The sequence below is a fragment of the Carcharhinus amblyrhynchos genome, chromosome 28 (assembly GCF_965287045.1).
Source record: "Carcharhinus amblyrhynchos chromosome 28, sCarAmb.v2.hapA, whole genome shotgun sequence".
NCBI classification, from domain to species: Eukaryota; Metazoa; Chordata; class Chondrichthyes; order Carcharhiniformes; family Carcharhinidae; genus Carcharhinus; species Carcharhinus amblyrhynchos.
Window position 1 is genome coordinate 5,702,027 of NC_137351.1, and position 20,311 is coordinate 5,722,337.

General features: G+C 45.3%; 1 protein-coding gene across 3 annotated transcripts in view; it reads right to left on the reverse strand.

Annotated features, from left to right (window-relative positions):
- The window catches only part of polg (polymerase (DNA directed), gamma), a 55,440-nt gene that overhangs the window by 6,732 nt on the left and 28,397 nt on the right, over positions 1–20,311 (reverse strand). For all 3 annotated transcript variants that reach the window (XM_080214273.1, XM_080214274.1, XM_080214275.1), the window contains 6 exons: positions 19,574–19,627; positions 16,067–16,184; positions 13,757–13,892; positions 8,816–9,062; positions 5,449–5,571; positions 1,847–2,015 (listed from right to left, as the gene is read on the reverse strand). In XM_080214273.1, coding sequence (XP_080070399.1) covers positions 1,847–2,015; positions 5,449–5,571; positions 8,816–9,062; positions 13,757–13,892; positions 16,067–16,184; positions 19,574–19,627 — 847 coding nt within the window. The remainder of the gene's footprint in view (positions 1–1,846; positions 2,016–5,448; positions 5,572–8,815; positions 9,063–13,756; positions 13,893–16,066; positions 16,185–19,573; positions 19,628–20,311) is intronic.

Genomic DNA, 20,311 nt, shown 5'->3' on the forward strand with positions numbered 1-20,311 from the left:
TTGGCCTCAGCTGAACAGTTTAGGTTTTTAATATCACTCTAGCATGGAACTTGTTCGTCAACTCTCAGTTCTCTAAAAGAAAAAGACAGCAAGAACCTACATTTTGAATCAATATCTAGCAATGCACAGATTCACACCAATGCAGACCAGTGGGTATACTTGGTTTAATAAGAGCTGCTTAAATTCTCAATGAATCATAGAAAAGGGTGTAGAATCGCAGCCACATGAAGACAGGCCCTTCAGTCCAAACTGGTTCATACTGACCAAAATGCCCATCTAAGCTAACCCCATTTGCCTGCATTTGGCCCATATCCCTCTACACTTTTCCTTTCCATGTATCTGCCCAAATGTCGTCAATGTCTCTGCCTCAACCACTTCCTCTGGCAGCTCATTCCACCTACTACCACCCTCCATGTGAAATAGTTGCTCCTCGGGTTCCCATTAATTCTTTACCTCTTAACTTAAATCTATGCCCTCTAGTTCTCGATTCTCCAATACTGGGTAAAAGACTGAGTGCATTCACCTTATCCATGTCTCTCATGATCTTATACACCTCTATAAGATCATCCTTCAGTCTCCTACGCTCCAAAGGGAAAATGTCCCAGCCTGTCCAATCTCTCCCTATAATTCAGTTCAAGTCCTGGCAACATCCTTGTAAATCTCTTCTGCACTCTCTCCAGTTTAATAACATCTTTCCTATAGCAAGATGATTAAAACTGAGCACAATACTCCAGGTGTGGCCTCACCAACGTCCTGGAAGGGAAAGTCACAGTTTGCACATTTTTTCAAACTTTTTGTGTTTTCCCTTCCATACCTGAAGAAAAAGAGTTTGCATTCTACAAAATATGTCCAGTAATAGGCTGGGAATGTTAATTTATTTGTGAAGTCAGGAGAAAGACTAAATCCATCAACAAAATAACACCAAGGTTGCAAAGAACAGAGGACAAGCTACACAATAGAAACAGAGAAACTGGGAAAGCTCATCCAATTAGGCAGCAGCAGTAGTGAGAGAAATAGTTATCAGCAAATGAAAGGTCATTGTCCTGCAGTTCCCTCCGTTTCCATCTATAGTGATAGTGACTGGAATTTTCCTACCATTCACACCAGCGGGATTTTCCCATCCCACTGCAGTGAACGGATTGATGCCAAATTCTGCTGCAGTGGCAGTGTGACACGAACGGCCAATAACATTGCATCGTGTATCTGACTTGCTGAGTATTTCCAGCGTTTTCTGGTTCAATTCAGAATTCCAACATCTGCAGTATTTTGCTTTTGCACAAGGTAAGATAGTTCAGAATTTAGATTAGTCCTAGCTTAGGCTTAATGCTGCCTTGCTGAAATGCCATTTGTGCTTAATCCCAAGATGGTGTGTTTTTAGATATTGCCATTTTAAACCTTTATTTGAGCTGATTTATTATTGTCACGTGTATTAACACACTGAAAAGTATTGCTTCTTGTGTGTTATACAAAGCGTACCATTCATAGAGAAGGAAACGAGAGAGTGCAGAATGTAGCGCTACAGTCATAACTAGGGTGTACAGAAAGATCAACTTAATGTGAGGTAAGTCCATTCAAAAGTCTGATGGCAGCAGGGAAGAAGCTGTTCTTGAGTCAGTTGGTAGCTGACCTCAGACTTTTGTATCTTTTTCCTGATGGAAGAAAGTGGAAGAGAGAATGTCCGGGGTGCGTGGGGTCCTTAATTATGCTGGCTGCTTTGCCGAGGCAGCGAGAAGTGTAGACAGCGTCAATGGTTGGGAGGCTGATGGATTGGGCTACATTCACAACCTTTTGTAGTTTGTTTATTTGAAATGGAAAGTAGAAATCATGTTAAAAGAGTCAGCCATACCTCATACCCTACTGCACCAGGTTCCAGAGCTCTGCTAATACAACAGTCTAATACTGGAGTTCGGGGAGATTGCGATGTGGCAATACTTTCCAATTTGTTGAACATTTCGGACTCTGTGCCTCCACTCCAGACCCTCTGCTTCACAACCCTCCACTTGGCACCATTAGACCTAAACAATCCAAGCGAAAGGAAATATTTAAATATTGTTGAATGATTCCATTTGAGCAGAACACAGCACTGAACAGAGAGAGAGACAGAAATAAAGCAGTGAGGCCTGTGTCCTCCTTTGGGGAAGTCTGAACGAGCTTGTTAGAATTTTGTTAGAATTTTAGCAGATCCCTCCAAAAGAGATTCTGAACTGTAATAGAATGAGATTCCAATTCCTCGCTGCATGGCCTTTCACAAGGCAGACAGGCTTTTAAAAGTTTTAAACTTATTTATTGGTGTCACAAGTAGGCTTACATTAACACTGCAATGAAGTTACTCTGAAAATACTCTCAGTCACCTGTTTGGGTACACTGAGGGAAAATTTAGCATAGCCAACGCACCTCACCAGCATGTCTTTCGGACTGCAGGAGGTAACCAGTGTTCCCCGGAGGAAACCCATGCAGACACAGGGAGAACACGTAGACGCCGCACAGAACCATAGAATCCTACAGTGCAGAAGGAAGCCACTCGGCCCATCGAGTCTGCACCAACCACAATCCCACCCAAGCCCTATCCCCAGAACCCCATGCATTTACCCTAGCTGGTTCCCCCTGACACTAAGGGGCAATTTAGCATCACTAATACACCTAACCCGCACATTTCCTCCGGAGCACCTGGAGGAAATTCACGCAGACACGGGGAGAACGTGCAGACTCCACACTGACACTGACCCAAACTGGAAATCGAACCCAGGTCCCTGGTGCTGTGAGACAACACTGCTAACCACCGTGCTGCCCTGCATTTGGGAATGTTTCATCTGTAGAATTGCAATTAAGTCTAAGCACATCTTCAACATGCATACGCGCTTACGCAGACCCAATAGCAAGTATGCGTGAGCAGTGAGCATCCTGATTGATTCCCCACACTGCACCTTACCTCAGAGGCACCAAGTTAATTGCTTGAGATCAGCCAAGTGATCACAGACCGTAAATTGGCTTCTAGTCTGTCATTCACACAGCATCTCTTCACTGATTCTTGGGAGGGGTGATCTGGGATATCTTTCTTCCTGTCTGTCACAAATAAATGTGTCTGTTCAGTGCCTCTTCACACTGTTACAGCTGAAAATCAACTGGTGGGCAGGAAAGCAAGCAAATCCCCATGCCAACATTTTGTGACACTGCCTATTTCATAAGGTTTCTGCCATGCTCAGCCACTTTAACCTTCAACATGTACAGACCCTGCCAAGAGGCAATGGTCAATTAGCCTACAATTGCTTCCCCTGGCACATTCCAAGTGGTTTGACTTACCTTGGCCGCATTTAAATAATTTAATTTCCTTCGGTATAAGCTCCTCTCTCGTTGTGTTTTCTAGCCAGTAACAGTTTTGCACATGTTAACTGAAGAAACATTTCCCCAAATTTGAAAATACTGTACAACCTGAATGCAGGCAACTTTTGGGCACAGCAGTATTTCTATAGATTGTTATTCTATACGGTGCTAACTTCTTGTCGAAAGCTCATTCTAATCCATGACAATGGATGAGATTCCCTTAGATGGCGAACTATTGCTGTCAATCACCATTGTGAGCGCTGGATCACACCAATTCCAACTGCTATAGTGAAGTGAGGTTAAATCTGTCTCGAGAGCAAGAAAAGGAGGGAACTGAATCCCAGAAAGATTAGCCGCCGACATCAAAGTCTGTTACAAAGCTCAGAGGAAGAAAAGGTAGGCTGCATGAGAAGAAACATAGAAAATAGAAGCAGGAAGTGACACAGTGGTTAGCACTGCACCAGGGACCCGGGTTCAATTCCAGCCTTGGGTGATTATGTGGAGTTTGCACATTCTCCCCGTATCGGCGTGGGTTTCCTCCGGGTGCTCTGCTTTCCTCCCACAATCCAATGAGCTGCGAGTTAGGTTGATTGGCCATGGTAAATGGACCCTAGTGTCAGGGGAATTATGAGGCTAAATATATGGGGTTACGGGGATGGGACGTGGGTGGGACTGTTGTTAGTGCAGGCTCGATAGGCCATATGGCCTCTTTCTGCAATATAGACGGTATGATTCTATGAGTAGGCCATTTGGCCCCTTGAGCCTGCTCCGCCATTCATTTTGATCACAGCCGATCATCAAATTCAATATCGTGATCCCCACTTCCCCCATATCCCTTGATCCCTTTAGCCCCAGGAACTATAAATTTTTTCTTGAAATCACACAACATTTTGGCCTCAACTACTTTCCGTGGTAGTGAATTCCACACATTCACTACCTTCTAGGTGAAGAAATTTCTTCTCACTTCGGTTCTCAAAGGTTTACCCCTTATTCTCAAACTGTGACCCTAGTTCTTGAATACCCCACAATCAGGAACATTCTTTCTGTATCTACCCCGTTTAAACCTGTTAAAATTTGTTAACTTTCTATGAAATTCTCTTTCACTCTTCTAATCTCCAATGAATATAATCCTAACTGACTTAGTCTCTCCTTGTATGACAGACCTGCCATCCCAGGAATCAGCCTGGTAAACCTTCAGTGCACTCCCTCTGTAGCAAGGACATCCTTCCTCAGATAAGGACACCAAAACTGTATACACTCCTTCAGGTGCAGGCGACGGTGCAGAGGGACCTAGGGGTCCTTGTGCATGAGTCGCAAAAACCCAGCTTGCAGGTGCAGCAGGTGGTCAGGAAGGCGAATGGGATGCTGGCCTTCATAGCGAGGGGGATTGAATATAAAAGTAGGGAGGTCTTGCTGCAGCTGTATAGGGCATTGGTGAGGCCGCAGCTGGAGTACTGTGTGCAGTTTTGGGCGCCGCACCTGCGCAAAGATATTTTGGCCTTGGAGGGAGTGCAGAGGAGGTTTACTAGGCTGATACCGGAGTTGAGGGGGTTGAGCTATGAGGAGAGGCTGAATAAACTAGGCTTGTACTCGTTAGAGTTTAGAAGAATGAGGGGAGATCTCATTGAGACGTATAAGATGATGAATGGAATGGATAGGATAGAGGTGGAGAGACTCTTCCCGCTCAGAAAGGACAGTAGGACTAGGGGGCACAGCCTCAAGATAAAGGGGGGGTGGTTTAGAACGGAGTTGAGGAGGAACTTCTTCACTCAAAGGGTGGTGAATCTCTGGAATTCTCTGCCCGTTGAAGTGGTGGAGGCTGCCTCGCTAAATATTTTTAAGACACGGGTTGATGGGTTTTTGATAAGAGAGGGGATTAAGGGTTATGGGGAGAGGGCGGGAAAGTGGAACTGAGCCACGACAGATCAGCCATGATCTTATTGAATGGCGGGGCAGGCTCGAAGGGCTAGATGGCCTACTCCTGCTCCTATTTCTTAGGTGCAGCCTCACCAACACCCTAAACAATTGCAGCAAAACATCCCTATCCCAAATTGATAATAAGATGTGTTTACCTTTAGGCATTTTTCAGCTGGGTGTACGTTTGCCAATTTCCAAATGCACACTGACCTTTTTGCTGCCTCTCTCTGGATTCTCCGTGCATCCGAGGTAGAGATTGTTCCATTTTCTGCCCTTTCCACTTTGATACCCAACTCCTTCACCAACCACTCCCCCTCTTCTGAAAGGATGCATCTGTTTCAAAACACAGCAATGGATGGGATTCACTTTAGTTTCTTCTCTTTAACATTAAAACTTTTTTAAAGTTTATTTATTAGTGTCACAAGTAGGCTTAGATGAACACTGCAATGAAGTTACTACGAAAATCCCTTAGTTACCAGACTCCAGCACCTGTTCGGTTACACTGAGGGAGAATTTAGCATGACCAATGAACCTAACCAGCACATCTTTCAGAGTAGTCATAATGTGGAGATGCCAGCGTTGGACTGGGATGGGCACAGTTAGAAGTCTAGCAACACCAGGCTAAAGTCCAACTGGTTTAATTGTTATCACGAGCTTTTGGAGTGCTGCTCCTTCATTCTTCATTGACTCACCTGGCGAAGGAGCAGCACTCCGAAAGCTCGTGATTCCAAATAAACCACTTGGACTTTAACCTCGTGTTGTGAGACACCTTACTGTCTTTCAGACTGTGGGAGGAAACCTACGCAGACAGGGGGAGATCAGGCAAACTCCACACAGATGGTGACCTAAGCCGGAAATCAAACCCAGATCCCTGGCGCTAGTATAATGAAATGAGACAGTAAATGACTCTTCGGCCTGCCTCCTCTTCATTCTTAGCTGTTATTTGAACACCATCATCAGTCTATTACACAGAAGGAAAATTTCAACAAACTTATTTGCTTTTATCAGCTCATGTCTCAACCATCATTTATCCTCAAATCAACTTAATTTAGGAAAAGATAGATTATCTGGCTGCTATCGCATTGCTGTTTGTGATGTGTACAAATTGGCTGCTGTGTTTTCTTCATTACAACAGTGACTACACTTCAAAAATACATAATTATGTTAAAGTGCTGGGATGTCCTGAGGTTGTGAAAAGGCTACGCAAATGCAAGTCTCTTTTCTAACCCAGAGACTGGTTCCCCCTACCTTCTTTTCACTGGAAATACATCTAATCATTTTCTGAAATATTTATTTTGTCCAATGCGCTGGTCTTGTCTGTTCTCCTCAAGTATCCATCAGGATTTGCATTTAAAGACAGGCTGCTGACACACACGATTTAAATTCTCATGTAGCTACTTGAATGAGGTATGGGAGAATATTTGATATGGAAGGAGATGTAACTCAACACGTTCTCTGGAGATGTGGGGAAAGGAATAGTCACAAGAAGACAAATAGAATGGTGTCCTTATCTGAGGAAGGATGTCCTTGCTATAGATGTAGTACAGCGAAGGTTTCTGAGGTTAACAGGACATGTGAAGAGAGACTAAGACAGACAAAGTTGGTTAGGATTGTATTCGTTGGAGTTTAGCAAAGTGAGATGGGATCTCATAGAAACTTACAAAATTCTAATAGGTCAAATTCTAACATAGTAAATTCAGAAAGAATGTTCCCAATGATGGGGGAGTCCAAAATTAGGGGTCACAGTTTGAGGATGACCTCACAAGAGGTTATTGCAGAAGGTCAGGGGGCATGGAGTTGGGGGTAGGGTGTTAGCGTGGATAGAGGATTGGCTGTCAAATAGGAGGCAGAGAGTGGGGGTCAATGGGTGCTATTCGGATTGGCGGTTGGTGACTAGTGGAGTGCCTCAGGGGTCGGTGCTGGGGCCTCAGCTATTTACCATTTATATAGATGATCTGGAGGAGGGAACCGAATATATGGTGTCGCAATTTGCTGATGACACCAAGATTGGAGGAATGGCAAATTGTGCGGAGGGTGTGGAGAGTCTGCAGAAGGATCTAGATAGGCTGGGCAAATGGGCCAGGAACTGGCAAATGGAATTTAATGTTGGCAAGTGCGAGGTGGTCCACTTTGGTAGGAATAATGGTAGGAAGGATTATTACTTACGTGGCGACAAACTGCAGCAGGCGACGGTGCAGAGGGACCTCAAGGTCCTTGTGCATGAGTCGCAAAAACCCAGCTTGCAGGTGGTCAGGAAGGCGAATGGGATGCTGGCTTTCATAGCAAGGGGGATTGAATATAAAAGTAGGGAGGTCTTGCTGCGGCTGTATAGGGTATTGGTGAGGCCGCAGCTGGAGTACTGTGTGCAGTTTTGGGCGCCGTACTTACGCAAGGATATTTTGGTCTTGGAGGGAGTGCAGAGGAGGTTTACTAGGCTGATGTCGGAGTTGAGGGGGTTGAGCTATGAGGAGAGGCTGAATAAACTAGGCTTGTACTCGTTAGAGTTTAGAAGAATGAGGGGAGATCTCATTGAGACGTATAAGATGATGAATGGGATGGATAGGATAGAGGTGGAAAGACTCTTCCCGCTCAGAAAGGACAGTAGGACTAGGGGGCACAGCCTCAAGATAAAGGGGGAGCGGTTTAGAACGGAGTTGAGGAAGAACTTCTTCACTCAAAGGGTGGTGAATCTCTGCCCGAAGTGGTGGAGGCTACCTCGCTAAATATTTTTAAGACGCGGGTTGATGGGTTTCTGATAAGAGAGGGGATTAAGGCTTTTGGGGAGAGGGCGGAAATGTGGAACTGAGCCACGACAGATCAGCCATGATCTTATTGAATGGCGGGGCAGGCTCGAAGGGCCAGATGGCCTACTCCTGCTTCTATTTCTTATGTTCTTATGTTAAACCTTTTAGAACTGAGGTGAGGAGAAATTTCTTCACCCAGAGAGTGGTGAATGTGTGGAATCCACTACCACAGAAATGTAGTTGAGGCCAAAACATTGAGTGTTTCAAGAACAAATTAGATACAGCTCTTGAGGCTAAAGGGATCAAGGGATGTGAGGGAGTGGGGAGTGTTGTGGAAAGTGGGATCAGGATACTGTTTTTATGATCAGCCATTATCAAAATGAATGGCTGAATAGACATGAAGGGTCAAATGGTCTCCTCTTATTCCTAGTTTCTATGTTAATCCCTGAAAAGTAATTAGTTTAATTCAGCATGGATCCATCTCCCTCAACTGTTCACATATTGAGAGACATTTTCCTCACAGTTCCATCTGATCAATCCCAGGCAGACAACAGAAATGTCTCCTAAGACAGCAAATGATCTTAACGGAAGAGGAATAGGTGCATCCCAAATCACACTCAGAATTAACAAGAATCTGCAAGCTGATTCAGGGTAAAACTAATGTAAGAAATTGAAAAATCAAGTGACGCAATGATACCCACCCAAGAGGTTCTTGGTGCTGTCAATGAATGCCTCTGTCTCATGCTCCCCTGTGCTGTCAAAGGCTGAATAAAACTTCACTGTAAATTCATTAATGAGTTTGACATATAGTAAATGATGGAGTTAAATCTCACCTTCGGATGCCCTTGGTCGCTGCATACATTTGCCGTGCTTTTCCTTCAGCTTCCTGAGGCGTCAGTCGGTGGTTAAACTGCATGAGGAGTCGTTCCGCGAAAGGCTGCCCGGCACCATATATCCTTCCGTAATTGAAAACCTTGGCATGTTCCCGGCTGATTCCCACAGTGGCAGCTGTCTTGCTGTGTAGGTCTGTACCATTGCTCTTCTTCCCCTGAAGAGTCATCCAGCCAAATGCAGTGCAACCTGAGCGGGAGAGATGCACGAAAAGTCATTCATTGTGGAAGGTAATAGAACTACCAAACTGAATGGTTTGCTAAAAACAGCAGACCTGAATCAGCCAGTGAAAAATATTCAATGACCCCACTTGAAGGGAAACATCTACAATAACCTGGTACATCAGAGCGTACACAAAGACTTTCTTAACACCTGTGAATCAACTGAAGGTTTGACGTCAGGTTGAGGCTCAAGGGCAGGTCTCACAGCAAACCAACCGTATCATTCAAAGCTGTATTTTTATTTTTAAAATGACTATTATTTGGGCATTTGGATATTTTTTTAAAAGGTCACGAATTCATCTTGGGCTGTCAACAAGCATGCCTTTTCTAAGAGATCACCACTCCAGCATGGTCGGGGAATTTCACAGTAACTTCATTGCAGTGTTAATGTAAGCCTACTTGTGACTAATAAATAAACTTCAACTTTAATTTTACTTGAGGGCAAAGAGTTGCTTGTTTTGAACTGCAATTGCTTTAATTGAGTGGGGAAAGCTGGTAAAGGTTTTGCTGGAAATCAAATGGTAGAGACAATCTTAATGTTTTGAACCCAGAGAGTGTTTTAGGGAATAAGCCGAGAAGGAAGATGGCCCTGACTCGCTCGCTCTGCCCTGCCAGAAATTCCATGTGTGATTAGCAACCTGCAGCTAGAGAATCCTCATCAGAGTATAATGTCTGCATTTGGAAATGGTGAGACAAGAAGAATTGATCCAATTTGATATTCTCTTCCACATCAAATAGCCATTGGTGAGAACTTCCAGACACCTAATGTGAGTAGTGGCTCATCGTCACATAAGGGGACGCCAGATCGACACTATCAAAACCTTGAACAAAAGAACTAGGAGCAGGAGTCGGCCATCTGGCCCCTCGAGTCTGCTCCGCCATTCAATAAGATCATGACTGATCTATTCGTGGACTCAGCTCCACTTACCCGTCCACTCCCCACAAACCTTAATTCCTTTACTGTTTAGAAATTTCTCTCTCCTTGCCTTAAAAACACTCAATGGGGTAGCCTCCAACTGCTTCACTGGGCAGGGAATTCCACAGATTCACAACCCTTTGGGTGAAGTTCTCCTCAACTCAGTCCTAAACCTGCTCCCCCTTATTTTGAGGCCATACCCCATAGTTCTTAGTCCATGCCCCCATTTCTGATAAGCTTTATCCTTTTTGTTATAAAACATGTCCTCCAAAGCCCATTTCTGCAGAAATCTTGTCTGTTGTGTGTGTATATATATATATATATATATATATATATGTATAAAAGTGTGCGTGCAAGTGTGCATGTGTTGCGGTATGTTTTTAAAACGGGGATAGATTGTTATACTTCCAGTGTACAATTGTGTGTGTACCAGTTCTTGCAACTTGTTTCAACAAAGAAGGTGCTGTTTTATAATAAATCAATAATTCTGAGTTTATTGAAGGCAGTTTGGTTGAAATCTCTTTTATTCTGGGTCCAACAGCGGCAAAAGTAGATATGTGACCATTTTGGAGAGTAAATTAAACTTCTAAACTTACGGTGCGCTCTGCACAGTATAGGGCTAGATTAATTGTGCATTCCACAACAGAAGACTCAAAATATTCAGCTCCAGCTGCAAGGAAGTATTGTTGCAATCCTGTTATTGTAGAGCGGTGAGTCAACTCCCATAAGCGTAATATGTGTATAACAGAGGAACTAATATAATTGAACCCAAGAAGATATCAATGACTGATCCAAATTACTAACTCACAGAGATGTATATTAAGCCTTCATGCCTTAGCTCCAACCTCTAAAAAACTGCTTCCACTCAGAAATCTGGCTACATCAGCCATCTTACTATATTTCTAAATATGACTGCAAACTTCATGCCAAATTGAGAGTACTGTGCTCAAAGCCAATACTCACAAGTCAGCCTGTCCAAATTTTTCATTAGGATCCTTATAATTAGCATTGAGCTTAATTTAGACTTGGAAATCCCAATGTTAAAAATACAACTTTCATTTATCTAGAATCATAGAATCCTACTGTACAGAAGGAGGCCATTCAGCCCATCGGGTCTGCAGTGACCACAATCCCACCCAGGTCCTATACCCACAACCCCATGCATTTGCTCTGGCTAGTACCCCTGACAACGGGGCAATTTATCATGGCCCATCCACCTAACCCGCACATCTTTGGAGTGTGGGAGGAAACCAGAGCACCCGGAGGAAACACGGAGAGAACGTGCAAACTCCACACAGTCAGTGACTCAAGCTGGGAATTGTACCAGGGTCCCTGGTGCTGTGAGGCAGCATGTGTGCCACCCCAAGTGAAAAGAAAGTAAATGTGCTAAGACACGTCACAGAAGCGTAATAAAGTTAAAGTTTACTTATTAGCGTCACAAGTAGGCTTACATTAACACTGCAATGAAGTTACTATGAAAATCCCCTAGTCGCCACAGTCTGGTGCCTGTTCAGGTACACTGAGGAAGAATTTAACATGGTCAATGCACCTTAACCAGCACGTCTTTTGGACTGTGGGAGGAAACTGGGATAGTCAAAAAAATCGGGTATTAGGAAAGCAGAATGAAAGCTTGATCAAAAAGGGGTTTAAGGAGAATCAAAAAGATGAGAGGTTGTTGGAGGGTTAGGGAGGGACTTTTTCCAGGGAAAATAAAGGAACTGGTTTTTATTTAAATGGAGAAAGATTGCGGAAAACTGCAGCACAGAGGGATTTGGGGACCCTCGTGCATAAACCACAATACACTAGCATGCAGGTTCAGCAGGGAATAGGGAAGGCAAATGGAATGTTGACCATTATTTCAAAGGGCGTGGAGTATAAGAATCGGGAACAAATACAGAAACGCTGGAAAATCTCAGCAGGTCTGACAGCATCTGGAGGGAGAACAGAGCTAACTTTTCAGGTCTGGATTACTCTTCATTAGAGTTTAGAATAATGAGCTCTGACAAAGAGTCATCCAGATTTGAAAAGTTAGCTCTGTTCTATCTCCCAATATTGTCAGGCCTGCTGAGATTTTCCAGCGTTTTCCATATTTGTTTCAGATTCCAGCATTCGCAATAATTTGGTTTTATTTATAATAGGGAAGTCTCGCTCAAACTATGCGAGGCACTAGTTAGACCGCGCTTGGCATACTGTGAACAGTTTTGGTCCCCTTATCTAAGGGAAGATCTGCTGGTATTATAAGGCAGTCTACAGAAGGTTCACTAGGTTGAGCCTGGGCATGGAGGGATTTTCTTATGAGGAGAGGTTGGGCCTGTACTCATTGGAGTTTAGAAGAATGAGAGGGAACCTTATTCAGACATACAAGATTCTCAGGGGTCTTGACAGGGAAGATACTGAGTGGTTGTTTCCTCCTGTGGGAGAGTCTAGGACCAGGGTGCATAATCTCAGAGTAAGGAGTTAGCCACCTGAGAGAGAGTTGAGGAGGAATTTGGAATTATTCACTGCAGAGGGCTGTAGAGACTGCATCGTTGAGTATGTTCAAGACAGAGATAAACAGATTTTTAATCAGTAAAGGAATCCAGAGTTATGGAGATAAGGCAGGAAAGTGAAGTATCAGATCAGTCAAGACCTCATTGAATGGGAAAGCAGACTCGATGGGCTGAATGGTCTAATTCTGCTTCTACATCTTAGGGTCTTCCTCAAAGTTACAAAACCAATGTGTGGAGCGGACAGGGCAAGCCCTTAATCCATCTCTTTGCTTGCTCCAAAAAACAATTCTAATTCAAACTGAATCCAATTCACGGTTCCCACAAAAGAGACATATTAGATATAAGCTGAAAAGAACAAGCATTACACATGATCTGATGTTTGATCTTAGCCAAATGGCTGAGAAGTGAGCCAGGAAGGTTAAGGATACCTGTGGTGGGGCAACTGGGCCAGTGGATCTAAGAGGCCAGTGTCTCAACATCCACTTTCCATCACTGCATCACCTGACCCCATTAACATAATATAGAAAGATGCAAATTGCCGGGAGTCAGGAGGCCTGCGTTTGTGAAATTGGTGCATATTAAACATCAATTGGCTGTATTTCCACAGTATTATAATGAGATCAATACCTGAGCCTCACAATGTATCAAATCTTGCTTGACGATCCTACCTGTGAAGTTCCTTTAGACATTTACTCTAAATGAAAGCAATTGTGTAGTAACGCAGAACAAACGATAACAAATTGGAATCCAACCTCTCTCATTATTACTTCCAACAAAGTGTGAAGATGAAAATTGGGTGAGATGTAAAATTTGTTGTCAATTTCTATCATCAGTTTTACATTGTTGTACAAAGTCAATGTTTAACTCAAATGCCTCTAGCGCCACCAGGAAAAGTTAGTGTTTTAAGGACAGCACACAAAAAGTCTTAAAATTGATGCTTAGGTAATAATTCTGAGGCTGACACATCATTCAGGGCCATTTAATAATGCCCTGCTGCAGCAGCACAGTTTGACCTCTATAGAAGCAGCAGCAAAACACTGATATCCTGAAAATAAAAAAAACACTAGAAAATCTGGCAGCATCTGTAAGGGAGAGAAAATAGCTGACGTTTGGAGTCCAGATGACCCTTTGTCAAAACTGACACCTGACACGTTTAACAAAATAGGAACTTTGTCCTAATTGACAAGACATTCAGCACTGAATGCATCTGAGCTAGTTTTGGAGTGTTTTTCTGCGACACCTCCATGCTCAGCTTACCATGTATTTTAGCAAAATGGGCTTCCCCAAGGATGGCAGCAATCCACAGCTCTTGCGAGTCGACATCAGCTCCGACCAGGTGGTACCCAGGCGGCACCTGGACCATCGCTTTTAGTTCACTGCCCACACGATCGGCCTGCGAGGGACGGAAAGGAATGCAGTGTATTTACACTCTTCATGGGGTTAATCACAAAACAACAATTAGAAAAAAAATCTGCATTTATATAGTGCTCTTCGTGACTGTCAGACATCGTAAAAACACTTTATTATCAATGAAGTACTTCTGAAGCGTAGTCATGGCTGTAAGGTAGGGAACATGGCAGCCAATTTTGCACACAACAAGTTTCTACAATTAGCAATGTGATCAGGATCAGATATCTCTTCTTTTGCAACGTTGATTGAGAAATAACTATTAGCAGGGGTAATTCTCCTGGTCCTCAAAATTGTAGTGTTTTTACATCCATCCAAGCAAACATCCCATCCAAAAGATCATAGGTGGGATTCTCCCAAAAAAATTCTAATGATCAATTCACGTTAAAACTGGGGTAACTCTGGCTGGTTTTTTTGGTGGGATTTTTAAAATGAATCTCCTACACTCTGTGCACTGCAGAGTGCACTAGCGTGAATCATGCTGAAAACCCTGGGATGGGGCCTGTTCCCGCCGGAGAACCTGGCATCATAGCGCTGAGTGGGCCACGTCACAGTGCATGTGCCGATCTGTCAGCGCCGAGATCGGTGCATTCTCAGAGGCCCTGCACTGTCGGCCTCGCTGGCCAGCCCCGTGACCCCACATCGCTGGCACACAGACACCCATGCCCCAATCGCTGGCACCCCCCCCCCCCAGGCATGGCTGGGCCAGCCTTGACTCTAGCCCGACCCACCCCGGCAGGCTGACCCACCCGTGACCCCAATGGCCAGCCCCAATCGTTGGCTTCCCTTCCTGATCCTAAGTGCAGAGTGGCAGCGGGAGTCCTCACAGCACCCCCCCCATCACCCCGCCCAATCACCCTATCACCCCATCACCACCGCTCCCCCCCCCCATCACCCTATCACCACCCCCCCCCCCTCCATTAGCTCCAGCCAGCCCCCTTGGAACTGCCTGACACCCAGTGGGCATTGCCACTTTGCCCCTTGGACAATGCCAGGCTGCCCATGCCCAGGGGGCACCACCCTCACCCCCGACCTCCTGGGGGCCTCCATGGCCCTTGTTCATTCCAGCGGGGTTGGGCTGCCTGCTCCCTGCAAGTGGGGAGCTTTTGTAAGCCTCGCTGGAGTGAAATACTCCTGGCAGGAGGGGGGAACTCTTGTGGGTCCAGGGACTTCAGCCAGATTTGCTAGTGAGTGTTAAATGAGCGTTTGAATACCCTATACAGCTCCACACTGATTTCTGGCGCTGAGCTGATTCAAGGAAGCCCAGTACTCCGCTCGAGTCTCCTGGCCTCCTGCACTGTTTTTGCAGCGCAGCAGGCTGTAGAATTACCCCCAACACCTCTGACAGGGCAGCACTTCCTCAGTGCTGCACTGAAGTATCAACATTGATTCTTATGCTCAAGTGGGGTTTGAACCTGGAACCTTGTGACTCAGAGGTGGGAGTGTTACCAACTGAGCAAGGCTGACACATTGTCAAATAGAAAACACAGAAAAACTACAGCACAAACCGGCCCTTTGGCCCACAAGTGTTCAAGCATTTGTTATGAGGGTACAGGAGAGGTTCATCGCGACAGAGCTGATACGGTTCAGTCCAGACAATGGAGAGAGGCTGGTCGGGCTGGGGTTGTTTTCCTTAGAGCAGAGGATGCTGAGGGGGGATCTGATTGAGGGGTACATGATTATCTGGGACACAGAGAGGGTAGATAGGAAGAAATGTTTCCTCAGCAGAGGAGTCAATGACCAATGGGCATTGTCTTACGACAAGGATTTAGAGAGGATTTGAGGGAAAACCTTTTGACCCAGAGGGTGGTGGGAATCTGGAACTCGCTGCCTGAAAGGGCGGTGGAGGTGGGAACCCTCACACTATATAAGAAGCATTTAGATGAACACTTGAAATGCCATAGCATAGAAGGCTAGGGACCAAGTGCTGGAATACGGGATTAGAATAGATGATTCTTGATGTACAGCAGGAACACAATGGGTTGAAGAGCCTCTAGTTGTGCTGTGAAGCATAATGACTCTATCATCATTAAGCAAACCAAGGTACAGCACAGTTTCAATACAGAGTGAAGTTTCCTCTGTCTCATTAAAGCATTGCCTGCAGGTGAGAATAGTGAGGAATGATTGATGAACCGCGTGTTCCTAATGACTGGAACATACCCGTGCATTGCTGGCAGTTAGCCAAGTCGGCTCGACTGCTCGTCGGGTAACCGTGCCAGCAGTAATGACTTGTGGTAAAATGGCTCCATAATCGTTCTCTTCATCGTAGAAAGGGTGCCTGCAATTGTGAAAGTGAACCATTAAACAGAACAGGGTCAATATTCTAATAATGTTCACTCGATGTAAAGAGTCACTAAAGGATCCAGTTCACAGAGCATTACTCCTGTTCAAGAGAGTCCATTTCCCAGTATGTTCTCATTCAGGTACGTTTTCTAGCCAACTTTCTTTCCCTCATTGTGGGCACTTGCCTTGGTTCAGTGCTGTGTCCAGTTGTAAATTCTCCCTTCGTGTACCTGAACAGGTGCCAGAGTGTGGCAACCAGGGGATTTTCACAGTAACTTCATTGGAATATTAATATAATTCTACTTGTGACACTAATAAATAAACGTAAACAATGATGAAAACCTGGGAACAATGGAGACAAATCCAAGTTCAACTGTGATGGCTTCTCTGCTAAACAGCCGGTGGCCATTACAGAGACGTGGCTGCAAGGTGACAGGGACTGGGAGCTGAATGTACAGGGGTATCAAGTGTTTAGGAAGGATAGGCAGGAGGGAAAAGGGGGGCGCGTAGCTCTGCTGATTAAGGATAGCATCACGGTGGTAGCAAGGGATGATATTGGAGCCAAGGAGCAGGAAGTGGAATCGTTGTGGGTAGAGATTAGGAACAGCAAAGGGAGGAAGATGCTGGTGGGTGTCGTCTGTAGGCCCCCGAATAATGATCTGGAGGTGGGGCGGGCTGTTAACGCGCAAATAAGTGCGGCGTGCAGGAATGGGACGGCCGTAGTTATGGGGGATTTCAATCTACATATAGATTGGTCGACCCATGTTGGACGCGGTGGACTCGAGGAGTTGTTCTTGGAATGCTGCCGGGATAGTTTCCTGGAACAGTGTGTGTTGGAGCCGACGAGGGAGCGAGCTATCTTGGATCTGGTGTTATGTAATGAAGCGGGTAGAATTAGGGACCTTGCGGTGAAGGAACCTCTTGGGGAGAGTGATCATTGTATGGTGGAGATTCTGGTGCAGATGGAGGAGGAGAAAGTGGGTTCCCGGATGCGCATCCTTTGTTTGAACAGAGGGGAGTATGGTAGGATGAGAGAAGAATTGGCGAATGTGGACTGGGGGAGTGCGTTGGAAGGTAGGTCTGCTGAGGAGCAGTGGAGGATCTTTAAGGAGATCTTTCTTGGTGCTCAGCAGAAATTTATTCCGATGGTCAAAAAGGATCGTAGGAGGAGAGGTAATAAGCCGTGGATAACGAAGGAGGTGAAGGAAAGTGTTAAACTAAAAGCGGAGGCGTTTAGAGTAGCTAAGAGTAGTGGGCGAGAAGAGGATTGGGAGAGGTTTAAATGTCAACAAAGATTGACAAAGAAATTGATAAAGAAGGGTAGGAGAAACTATGAAGCTGGGCTAGCGCTTAATATAAAAAAGGATAGCAAGAGTTTTTATAAATATATAAAAAGGAAGAGGCTGGCTAGGGTGAACGTTGGTCCCTTAGGGGATGAGAAAGGGGACCTAGTGGTAGGGGATGGGGATATGGCTCAGGTCCTGAATAACTTTTTTGGTTCTGTCTTCACGGAGGAGGACGTGAATAATTTGCCGGGTGTTAGAGATGGAAAGGTGGTAGGACTGGAGGGTCTTAATGACATTACTGTTACTAGAGAGGAGGTGTTCGACAGACTGGAGGGACTGATTGTGGACAAGTCCCCAGGACCGGATGGAATGCATCCGAGGGTTCCGAAAGAAATGGCGGAGGTGATAGTGGATGCCTTGGTGGTTATTTTCCAGACGTCGCTGGATTCCGGGGAAGTGCCGGAAGATTGGAAAGCGGCTAATGTTACGCCATTGTTTAAGAAGGGTGCCAGGCAAAAGGCAGGGAATTATAGGCCGGTTAGTTTAACGTCTGTTGCAGGTAAAATGTTAGAATCCGTCATCAAGGAGGAAATAGCGAGGCATCTTGAGAGGAATTGCTTGATAGAGCAGACGCAGCACGGTTTCGTTAAAGGGAAGTCGTGTCTGACAAATTTACTGGAGTTCTATGAGGATGTGTCTAGGGCGGTGGATAGAGGAGAGCCGGTGGATGTGGTCTTTCTGGATTTTCAGAAGGCGTTTGACAAGGTACCTTACAGGAGGTTATTGCAGAAGGTCAGGGGACATGGAGTTGGGGGTAGGGTGTTAGCGTGGATAGAGGATTGGTTGTCAAATAGGAGGCAGAGAGTGGGGGTCAATGGGTGCTATTCGGATTGGCGGATTGTGACTAGTGGAGTGCCTCAGGGGTCGGTGCTGGGGCCTCAGCTATTTACCATTTATATAGATGATCTGGAGGAGGGAACCGAGTGTAGGGTGTCGAAGTTTGCTGATGACACCAAGATTGGAGGAAAGGCAAATTGTGCGGAGGGTGTGGAGAGTCTACAGAAGGATCTAGATAGGCTGGGCGAATGGGCCAGGAAATGGCAAATGGAATTTAATGTTGGCAAGTGCGAGGTGATCCACTTTGGTAGGAATAATGGTAGGAAGGACTATTACTTACGTGGCGAAAAACTGCAGCAGGCGACGGTGCAGAGGGACCTCGGGGTCCTTGTGCATGAGTCGCAAAAACCCAGCCTGCAGGTGCAGCAGGTGGTCAGGAAGGCGAATGGGATGCTGGCCTTCATAGCGAGGGGGATTGAATATAAAAGTAGGGAGGTCTTGCTGCGGCTGTATAGGGCATTGGTGAGGCCGCAGCTGGAGTACTGTGTGCAGTTTTGGGCGCCGTACTTACGCAAGGATATTTTGGCCTTGGAGGGAGTGCAGAGGAGGTTTACTAGGCTGATGCCGGAGTTGAGGGGGTTGAGCTATGAGGAGAGGCTGAATAAACTAGGCTTGTACTCGTTAGAGTTTAGAAGAATGAGGGGAGATCTCATTGAGACGTATAAGATGATGAATGGGATGGATAGGATAGAGGTGGAGAGACTCTTCCTGCTCAGAAAGGATAGTAGGACTAGGGGGCACAGCCTCAAGATAAAGGGGGGGTGGTTTAGAACGGAGTTGAGGAGGAACTTCTTCACTTAAAGGGTGGTGAATCTCTGGAATTCTCTGCCCGTTGAAGTGGTGGAGGCTGCCTCGCTAAATATTTTTAAGACGCGGGTTGATGGGTTTTTGATAAGAGAGGGGATTAAGGGTTATGGGGAGAGGGCGGGAATGTGGAACTGAGCCACGACAGATCAGCCATGATCTTATTGAATGGCGGGGCAGGCTCGAAGGGCTAGATGGCCTACTCCTGCTCCTATTTCTAATGTTCTTACGTTCTTATGAGACTCAATCTCTAGGTCCACAAACCAAGAACAAGCACTTGAGTGGCAGCCGCTTGGAGTCAGATCCCGGCAAGGAGGCAGTGTCATCGGAGGGTGAACATTGGGAAAGATCAACAAAATAAAAAGCCCAAAGTCTGATGATAATTTAACTTACACACCTTGTGACTGTTCGAGGCAACTCGCTTTTCTTCAGCATCAAAACCATCTGAGAACTGGAGGAGATGACAAGTTGGCATTATTACATAGCTTAAAGGCCTCCTGCTGTTAACATGTTTATTGGGACTAACAACAGTAACGTTTGTATTGCTCACAACCCAGGCCCCAGAAGCTCAACACATGGTATAATTAGTGTTTCATTAAGAATACAGAACGGAGATTGCATGATAAGCAGGCTCATACAGACGCTGAAAGTATGTCACATTCTGCACGAGGGCGGACAATCACTTTGTCCTTGACGTTTTGTCAACTAGCAATTGCACAGAAATGAAATATTCCCTGTACAGTGATGTGGTTGCTTTGTCATACATTTGTGGCAAAGCTGCTGTATGACTACCTTGTAAAAAGTCTGACAACACCAGGTTTTAATCCAACCGATTCATTTGATACTAAACGCACAAGCTTTCGGGGTTAGTCCCTTCGTCAGGTGAATGGAGAGTTCTTGTGCGTTTACTATCAAATAAATCGGTTGGATTAAAACCTGGTGTTGTCAGACTTTTTACTGTGTTTACGCCAGTCCAACGCCGGCACACCCACAGTATGACTACCTTGCCAGCAGGAGGCATGCTTGTTCACAATGTAGGAACTTTTCTCAGGTGAGACAGACAAGTTACTCTTGAACGCTCAGTCTGTCGCACACGTGAATTCAGTAACAACTGATACTCACGTAGCATAATTAA